This window comes from Salminus brasiliensis, chromosome 7 (genome assembly GCF_030463535.1).
Source record: "Salminus brasiliensis chromosome 7, fSalBra1.hap2, whole genome shotgun sequence".
NCBI classification, from domain to species: Eukaryota; Metazoa; Chordata; class Actinopteri; order Characiformes; family Bryconidae; genus Salminus; species Salminus brasiliensis.
Genome location: NC_132884.1, coordinates 37,480,002 through 37,490,355, shown reverse-complemented (window position 1 = coordinate 37,490,355; position 10,354 = coordinate 37,480,002). Strand labels below are relative to the sequence as shown.

General features: G+C 37.7%; 1 protein-coding gene across 5 annotated transcripts in view; it reads left to right on the top strand.

Moving 5' to 3' along the window:
• The window catches only part of pltp (phospholipid transfer protein), a 255,466-nt gene that overhangs the window by 230,446 nt on the left and 14,666 nt on the right, over positions 1-10,354 (top strand). For 2 of the 5 annotated variants that reach the window (XM_072684849.1, XM_072684847.1), the window contains exons 2-3: positions 9,066-9,194; positions 9,339-9,438. In XM_072684849.1, the coding sequence (XP_072540950.1) occupies positions 9,083-9,194; positions 9,339-9,438 (212 nt within the window). In that variant the 5' untranslated portion in view covers positions 9,066-9,082. Of the gene's footprint in view, positions 1-6,037; positions 6,216-6,272; positions 6,369-6,934; positions 6,992-9,065; positions 9,195-9,338; positions 9,439-10,354 lie in introns of those variants that run through there. The other 3 variants (XM_072684844.1, XM_072684846.1, XM_072684848.1) reach the window with 3 other exon arrangements.

Here is a 10,354-nt window from a genome sequence, read left to right as displayed (position 1 = left end):
CTCTGAGTGCAGTGCTGTTTGTGAATAGTTCACAGCTTGTTCAGGAACCTGATGGCTTGTGGGTCGAAACTGTTCATTAGCCGGTTTGTTCTGGCCTGGATGCTGCGGTAGAGTAATGATATTTAAAGATATTTTCAATTGCAATACACTGTTCCCTATATTTAACAAGCTGTCCCCTTCATTTACTAAACAGCTCCCTGAATTTATTCAGTCAAGAGAAGGTTTGACGTCTTTAACCATTTCCATCTTGATATTTTAGGATCTCTGTAGTGAAGCACCATCAGGATTGCTTCTGAGTTTCATTGTGCAATAAAAATGAAGGTATCTATTATTATGTCTATCTGTCTCTCTGTCTCTGTATATGTCTGTTATCTAATTCTCTGTCTAAATTAACCAGCTAGTAAAGCAGGTGATTGATCACACATTGATTGAGTCACAAAGTCTAATCAAAGTTAACTGCATGGCTCTTCAGTTAACTACAGGACATTTGGGCTAAAAATATAAAATAAAAAAATAAATCAGTGTTTTTCTGTTTTACTACAGAAGTCCAGAAAGGCCATGAGTTAATCACATTTGACCTGTATCTCAAAATAAGTTAAGATTTAAGTTAGGGCTGTGTATGGTAAAAATATTATATCATAATATTTAAAGACATTTTTCACAATATACATTACATATCACAATACATGTAATTACAGTAGAAAAACATCAGAAGCAACAGATTCTTATAAACTACTATTCAGATCCTCTCCTGTACTGAATACAGTGATTTATACTCATTATCTGATGCTCTTCATCTAATTAACCCAGTCTAATTACACTGTTAGTAATGAAACCTGCAGCTGATCAGTGTTTATTAAGCACTAATCTTGAATATGCTTAGAAAAGCATACGATTTCACGATAACCAAATTTATCACGATACGATAAAATACTGTCATATTGCCCAGCTCTAGTTTAAGTTAGTATTTATTTATTTATTTATTTATTTTTGGTCTGCACTGTGTGATCTGTCCATTATCAGGTACGTTGCCCCCAAAAATGTCTTAATTATGAAAATAAACATCTCATTAGTACAGGAAACTTGTGCGATGTCATAAAAATGACATCTTAAAGTTGACATAGAATACTTTGTAATCATGAGAAAGGATCTCGCTATTTTGAGATCATTATTAGATATGTCTTAAAAACACACATGCTGTAATTGACCAGTAAGTTATGTTTATTAATTATTTAAACATACCTAATTCAAGCTAAATTTTATATGTACATAATTTTTTTTTAATGAAATGTGTGTCAGAAATGTGGCGACCAAAATAGGCTAGATTGTCTTTCTGACTTGACTGAAAGGCACAATTGATTATATTGATTATGTGTGTTGATATTATATCAACTTTTATATTATATCAGTCAGCTTTTGAACAGAAGAAAGTTGTTTGTTAGTAAATACATTTGTAACTTTTGTATTTAACTTGCCAACAGAAAAACAACATGTATTATTAATAAAAAAGAAAAAAATAGAGCAACTATTTGTGTTTTTTTTAAATGTTGGCCTATAGGCTGGGCTTTAACATGACCATGGAAATGCGCTATCAAATAAAAAAGGCAGGTTGTAAAATACCATTGCCCTGTATATGCACCCTGTTTACCCTCAGAAATATATATATATATATATATATATATATATATATAGTGTGTGTGTGTGTGTGTAAATATATGTAAATATATAGCATCAGTATTTCCCTTACTCCGTTCACTAAATCGTCATTCACACTCCCCGCAGTACCATATCCAATTCAGTAGCCCAAATATTTACGATTGTCCAATGAGAACATCCCTAAGCTCTGTTCCTGTTGTCCTATTGGACAGGCCTGGCTTCAGAGTACAGTATGACTTACTGTAAAGTACAATAACAGACAAGACAAACCTTTAATAAGAAGTAGCCCATACAGTTGTGCATGTCCTAATGAAGACCTGAGGGCAGTCTGTACGGGCTGGGAGCAGAGTGTCAGCAGTTTAAAATGAAGTAATTAAATGTGTATTGGTGGGGCAGTTAAGAAATGTTAGTACACTTGGAACCTCTTGTTAACTTATTATTCTGATATTATTCTCAGAATAAGACGGGGATACACTATTGTCCCTGACAGCTGGGTCCTCATACCTCCCCTGCCCAGAACTGAGCAATCATATAAGACTACTGTAGTACTCAGATGTGATCATTCTACAACTTTCAGTAGTATCAGCACTATTGTTCTTTTTTGGGGTTTAGTTTACTTATACAGTCACATGTACTGTTAGGGGTGTTACATTTTATTAATTATATCTCCTTATTTGTTTTATGTTTATCGGTCATTTACATTTATGGCATTTAGCTGACGCTCTTCTCCAGAGGTTAGTCGTATTACAGAGGAGGGCCAATGTAGTGTTAGGAGTCTTGCCCAAGAACTCTTATTGGTGTAGCACAGCATAGTCACCCATACTGGGAATCGAACCCCAGCCTCCCACATGGTGTTGTTGTAACTCAGTGGCAGGTAGTGGTGTTATCTGTTGCGCCACACCAACCACACACATTTAAAGGCAGCTGTTGTTGGGGGGGTCTGGGTTTATTATTAAGTGATATGAAGGTGGACTTGTGTATAATTAGATTTAGTTTCTTGTGTTTTTGTACCTGATTTGTCTGCCATTAAATTAAATGTATAAAAAAGATAAATAAAACGTAAACACTGAAAAAGTCAAGTCAGATCTATTTGTATAGCTTTTTACAACTGTTGTCGTCACAAAGCAGTTTTACACAATTAGTAATTAGTAAAAGACAGAGACCCCCAGTGAGCCCCAACGGCGACAGTGGCAAGGAAAACCTCCCTCAGAGCTGGAGGAAGAAACCTTGGGAGGAACCAAGACTCACAAGGGGGACCCAACCCGTCCTCCTCTGATCAGAGATATTTAAACATTATTGATAAAAATGACCAAACCAGATACAACAGATAGTTAATAGTGGTGATATTAATAGTGGCAGATAGTTAAGAGTCCATTTAGGTTTGAACATGGTCATTAGACAGGTAGCAGTGGTAGGAGGGTGTGCCGCTGGTCTGGTATGGGTGGTGGGGCTGATGGTTGGATTGGTAGGTGGCAGCTAGTCTGACGCAGGTAGAGGGGACCTCAGCAGGCAATCTTCCAGCAGGTCGGGCTGGGTGGCCATTTACTATGAGAAGTTTTCACCAACCCATTCTTTTAAGGTGCTGAACCAGTGGCCTGATGCATCACAGTCCTGCTTGAAGGTGGCACTGATGAGGAGAACTGGTCTGAAATCCTTTAGGCACCATGTGGGAGTCTAGCGTAAGGTTTGACTGGGACTGAGAGCCGAGAGGATTTTCCCTACAGACCAGACACAAGCAGCATGTGATGTAAAGCTGGCTTATGCAAACTCTTCCCTGAGATGGTCTCGTCTCACACACCAGAATTAAGTTACGATGCGCGCTATAATTAGCTGCAGCTTTTTTAAACTTTACTAATCCGTGGGAGTGTGTAATTTGCCTTCTCTTTGCTTGCTTTTTTTAAAGCACACCACACATACACTCCATAATACACCACCTTTGACCTCCGTGGTTTAAAAACACAGCTGCACATGTGCTTCCAAGAAGCCGTAAAGTAATTAAAGGGTCACTTTTGGAATTAAAGAGCGAGAGAGATTTCTGTTCAAGGTAAAATAAGCACCACGACTTTTTAACAGGAAAGTATCTGTTTAAAATGGTACTTGAAGAACTTGTGGTTCTTCAGAGGTTCTGTATGTATGGATATTCTCATTTCTTACACAGAGACTCAACAGGAGAAAGAAAAACCTTCGTTTTATTATGAAAGTCGATGTGAAAAGATGTTATGGTATTCTGCCAAAACCACACTGAAGTGAACTCCTCCAACACCTGGTTCTGGTAAATCAGGGCTTAATGATGGTAATGATGGATCAGGTGAGCTGCTGCTGACTGGGGGGCGTCCAGGAGAACCCTGGAGGAACTGAGCTCTGTTTAGACTAGCTCACAGACAAGATCTCACTACGTTCCTCAGAATGAGAAGCTCCTGCCCAATCACACAAAAACCCTGTGCCTCTATTTATGCCAATTAAGACTTAATTACATTACATTATTCTAATCTGGCTGTTGTTCTTTACATTGCGTAAAAAAACTTGATGATGAACCAATAGAAATGCTCCACAATAATGCTTTTATATAATAAATAATATATACACAAAGTTATAAAGCAGTTTTCCATTTCTGTAAAGGTTAAATATCAAAACTGCCACACACACAAATTTGCATCTCTACCTGTATGACAGTCGTTTTATTCCAGGTATTTCATCAAACAGAGCTGAGTTACCTGAATTTGCAGAGTATGAACGGCATAAAGTCCCAGCAGCAGTGTGAAAGACCGGTGGAGAGCCTGCCAATACATGAGAGCCGTGATTGGCCGTCGAGGTTATTTCACCATAGTGATTTCTGAACGCTCTCAAAGTTCAGATTCAGTTCAGAAATTATCATAATATTATTTGTATTATTTGAGCAGTTGTTTTTGAGCAGTTGTCATTTCTGTAAAGAAATAAATGCTTTAAATAGAAAATATTTTTATTTGGAATTTAGGGGAAATGTTGTCCATGGTTTATGAAATATAACAAATGTTAATTTGCTTATAAGTAACTGTAAACTGATCATGTATTTGTCTCTCCATTTTTTTTGGAGCTTTCCAGCTTTTTTCCACCTTAACTTCTTGTGCGAACCTCAAACTAAATTCCACACAACACGTCTCAACAGAATTGTATTCATTTTCAACAGATTATCGTTTATTAAAAATCGAATAGGAAATTCACTCTATCCCAATAAACAGATTTGATCAATAATTTAGATACTTTTGGTTTATCCTCAACATTTTCGGCAAAATAATGAGATCAGAAGTTTGACATATCTCACTGCTTTCCACATCACTGAGTGTGGGTCACGTTTTTAATAGATAGAGATAAAAGAGTTGACCAGAACACCCAGAGGACAGACAGAACATATATTTATTTATTTTGTAATTTATTTCTACAGAAAATAGATATTCTGTGCAACTGAACTATTAATAAAGTAAACACACAAAAAAGAAATAATAGACTTTATTATAAATTTCATATGGATATGTATACATGTTTAAATCAGAAGATGAAGACAGTCAATTACGTGTGGGCTAGGAGTCATATAGTTAATATTTTATGTAGGAATTCTGCCTAAAATATTCATCAAGCATTATTAATAGTGAACATGTAATTAGTTAATGTTCTCTAAAACTATAACAAATATTATTTAATAAAAAGGTTTTTTTTAGACCTAACAGAAAGCATTTAACCAGCTCATCAAACAATTAAGCATTCAAAGAGTTCTTATAGTCCACTACTCGTATACACATTGTGTATATATGTATATATATAATATTATATATATAATAATAAATAATTATATATATTATATACTATGTAATGTATATATGTAATAAGTAATGTATGTAATGTATAATGTATAATATACTATATAGATAATTATATATATATATATATATATATATATATATATATATATATATATAATTGTGTGTGTAGTCTTTAAAGAACTATTGCCTTCTCTAAAACTATAAAAAATATTCTTTCATAAAGAAGGTTTATTTTTTAGACCTAACAGAAAGCATTTAACCAGCTCTTCAAACAATTAAGCATTCAAACAGCTCTTATAGTCCACTACCTGACTCTGTATAGAACCACAGCCTTTCCTGCAGAACCTTTAAAGAACCCTTTTCTATGCGAGACAATGTGTGAAAGTTAAAAAAGATCCCAGCAGTCAATGGAGTCTTCTACTCTCCTAAATGCCACTTCAGACTAAATGCTAACATAGCGTGTGTGTTTAGGAAAGAAATAACTGTCATTATTGCAACCACAAAGTCGTACGACATCAGGCAGGGAGGGGAACACCCCTTTTCCCAACCTGCCCATATAAATTCTGCCCGACATGAAAGGGGGGGACAGAAGGAGAATGGGCTTAGAAAGGAGGAGTGAAGCTGAGGATTAGAGGCGAGCAGTCAGTGGAGAAAGCCACCGGCCAGCTCTTGAATCTTTGACCAAAGGGACTAATCCAAGTCGTCCATCCCCATCGTCTCCATCCAGCACACCAGACATCTGCTCAGCGTTTCCACACTCCTGTAAGTATTGTTGAGGGGGGGAGTGGGGTTGTCTTGGGAAAGTCTTGGGAAATAACACCGGGAAAGCTCAAGTTCTGTTGCTCAAAAGCTGCATAAAGTTTACAGCAGAACTTCAGGCTGCCTTTTGCCTCTTCGGCTGTGGCTCAGATGGAGGTGAGTGAATCTAATCTTCATTGCTCGCAGCTTTTAGAAATGGGGAGACATTAAATCAGTGTGATTTAAAGATGGTATGTGTCCTTAAGCTTACTAAGGATGATCTGGTAGTAGGTATCTAGGAACTTTCAGTAAAATCAGTGGCTGAATCAGTGAATCGATGCGGGGTATTGTATAAAATGTTGATTCTTTTAGATGGTGTAAATTAATCTAACCTAATAAACAGCCAGAAGAAATTACATGATCTTTTCTCATGTCCATTTATGTCTAAATCTGTGGCTGCTTGAGTTGACCGAGTACAATTCAGAGCCATCATCTACTAAAATGATGTTCTTCAGACTAGCTAAATACATCGAACTGCGGGAACAATAATTAAATCCACAAGAAACAGTAAAGATACTACACCAAGCTCTATTGTCAGTGTCCCCGTGATCCTTTTTAGTGCTCAGCAACCTGCTCCTTTCCCCCAAAATGGGGGGTATTACAGGGCATTGACCCAAATAGCTTGTTTTTGCGTTGCAGTACCCCCTGCCACTCTTCCCTGCAAGCGCTGCTTTTCCTACCAACTCAAAGCCTCGCGTGGAAGCATTTCAGATGTAAACAGTTGGATCCACCAGTGGATCGTGAGTTTCTTTACAGCAGGACAAACGGGATGTTGTGAGAACAGCTGGCCAACTTCAGCAGAAGTCAGAAGTTTTTAAGGACGTTTATGTACGGTCACGACTTGTATCATAGGGATTTGACCTGATTTCTTCACTGTACTTGATCAGGCTGTTATATATGGCAGAGGCCACTTAGAGAGGTTTCACAATGTATGTGCTGGAAGCAGATTTCCAAGTAAGACCCCCCCCCCCCTTCCAACACACACACACACACACTAGAAAGTCTAAGAAAAGAGGAAGTGCTCCTTTTCTCCTAAATGTGAGATTGAATTAGTGACCCCGGGGTCAATGGCCTTATAAACCCTCTGTGTGCACTCTTTGTTTTGGTTGTGCTTTTTCAGATGATTATGTCTGGGTGACTGAAGACAGCTGCCCCCCAGTATACTAATACAGACAAAGGCCTGTGACATCAGAGGGACATCAGATAGGATTTCTGCCCAAATAACAGCTTTGCTTTTGAAGGACAGCTAAAGTGAGGGGTATATGGTAACACAGTAATGAGTAAACTGATACAGCTGTGAGGGTTTGGGTTATTTAACTTCAGATAGTTGGAAAGAACTGCTTGCTCTCTCTCTCTCTCTCTCTCTCTCTCTCTCTCTCTCTCTCTCTCTCTCTCTCTCTTGCTCTATACAAAGAGAGATACACTCCACATACTCTAAATCAAATCAGTCAATCAAAGTGTTATTTTTCACTTACATTGTCAGACACAGTACAACTAGTACACTGCTTTGAGTACTTCGACTGCTAAAAACAAAGGAAAGAATAAAATAGATCTGAAATATATATATATACTTACTTCCATATATATATATATATATATATATATATATATATATGGAAAACATTGATTGTTTTCATCTACAAGGGTGTCTGTCAGGGGTGGATATATTAGGCATTGAGTAAAGAGTCAGTTCTTGAAGGTGATGTTGGTGTTAAAAGCAAGAAAAATGGAAATGCATAAGAATCTGAGCCACTTTGACAAGACCCAGATTGTGATGGCTAGGTCAGAACATCTCCAAAACATCAGGCAGGCATGGGAATCCTATGGTGTGTTTTTTTTTAAATGGTCAGTACCTACCAAAAAGGTCCAAGTAAGGACAACACCTACTCAGTGTGTGTGTGTGTGTGTGTGTGTATATATGTGTATATATATATATATATATATATATATATCAGAATCTCTTTATTTTAAGGAATTTTACTTGTTGAGAATGAAATGCAAAAAGCACATTTATACACACATATACACACGTCACATATGTATCACATATACATAACATACATAATATACATAAAATAAGCACCACTTGCCAAATATTGTGTGGGTTGCATTTTCACTGGTTGTCCTGACCTTTTTTGGTAGGTACTAACCACATAATAAATTCCATAGGTCCTGTCTGACATTTTGGAGATGTTTTAATTGTAATATACACACAATTATGGAAAATAAAAACATGTAAGAGATGGTAAGAATGTAATGGACATCATGCCCAGGTATACACTGTACACAAAAATGAAAACAAACAAAAAAAAGAAATCACATTTCATATTATTTGTTATTCAGTGAGTTATTTGTTATTCAGTGAATTAAAGCAGTTCATAAAGCAGTAGTGGAGGGATCTGAGTTTCCTCATTTATTATCAGTGATTTATTTACACACTGTGTAAATATCAGAGACCTCCCTTCAATCATGTCTGATCATCTCCAGTTAAAATGTAAGAGTTTTGGATTGCAAGAACTGGTGGACTACCAAAACTGCCCCCTTCAGATAAGCAGCATTTTAAGTCTCCTTCATTGACAAAGAGGTGCTTATGTCCATCCAGAACAATGGGCTGACCACTGAACAGTCACACATGTCTGTCAATCAGTCAATCATATTGACATATAGAGTCAATCAGTCAATCAGAAAATCCACTCTGAAGGCTTCAGTGGTCCAATATAAATACAATTTACCCTCTTTCATCCATATTTGATCTATTAGCCAGACTCTTTCTGACTGATTAAGTCTTTGGTCTCCGTGTCTTTCATGTCTCTCAGGTCCACTGAGTCAAAATGGGGGTCCATGGCACGGCCTTCATCTTCTTCCTCCTCCCCCTTGTGGCAAAGATGACAGAAATTCCTCCTGGCTGCAAAATCCGCATCACATCCAAAGGCCTGGAGATGTGTAAGACAGTAACTAGCAGCTTAGAACTCTAGTTAATACTAATACTAGTAATACTAGTGATATTAAATGAATTAGATATACGAGGGTATGTGACATAACTGAGGAGTCCAGTCTAAGTTTTGCAAGCTTGTGTTTTGCTTTCAGTGAAGTATGAGACGCAGAGGTTTGTGGAGGAGGAGCTGGGGAACATCACCATGCCAGAGATGCACGGCAAGGAGGGACGCTTCCAGTATTCCATCACAAAGTCAGTGACGCCTCCCTCGTGTTTACCGTTAGACTGGTCCGACCATCATCAGTTGCATGTTGCGGTTTGGGTCTTTTTATTTGACTTTGGTTTGACCGGGACTTTCTACCCAGTTCAGAAGTCAGTTCAAATATATGACGGCTGATTATTTCACCTTCCACCCAACAGCAGCTTTCGGTCTGATCGGATAGACCCAGCTAAATGACTACACTCATGGTTATGAGTCAGGTTCACTCCAAAAGAAAATATACCCTATCAATGTCTAGACAGAAAATGACTAAAATCAAGCCGAGGTTAAAAAAATGATCCAGGTGTAACCACAGCTTATTCATAGAAGAAAGCATAGAAGCTGTCCAAGGGTGGGCCTATCACTTCAAGATCTTGGTGGATGAAATTAATAAGAAATAAAGCCCTGTATAATGGTGGTGCATTAATCAAGGTGTTTACCACTAAGCCTGATGGTCTAATTGATTCCTACATGCTGCTTTATTACCTTTATGACTTTATGAGTGTGTTTGAAATCGTTTGAGATCAGGGCTAGTACCCATTCTCAGAGTTGGGGGTGTTAAGACAAAGGAAGGCCGCAAAACACCACTGTTTAGAGACGACTCCCCCACATAATTACAGTGTAGGACGCTGGCTGTTCAACTGCATGGCACACTAGAACTGGTCACAGGTTAGAGTTTTCCACACTAAAGCTGCATCCTCCACTTATGAGACATAAAGCTTTTTGAGTCGTCTTTTTAAGTTTACAGCATTTATCTGAATCACAGGGGCGCTGGGGCCCCACAACTCTGACAGTTCTGTTAAAATACTCAGTTAATACATTTTTTAGGGCCCCTGTCAGTCACTGGCCCCTAGAATTGTCCCCCCCCCCCCATATAGCAACCCTGGTAAATCATCCTACACAGGTAGT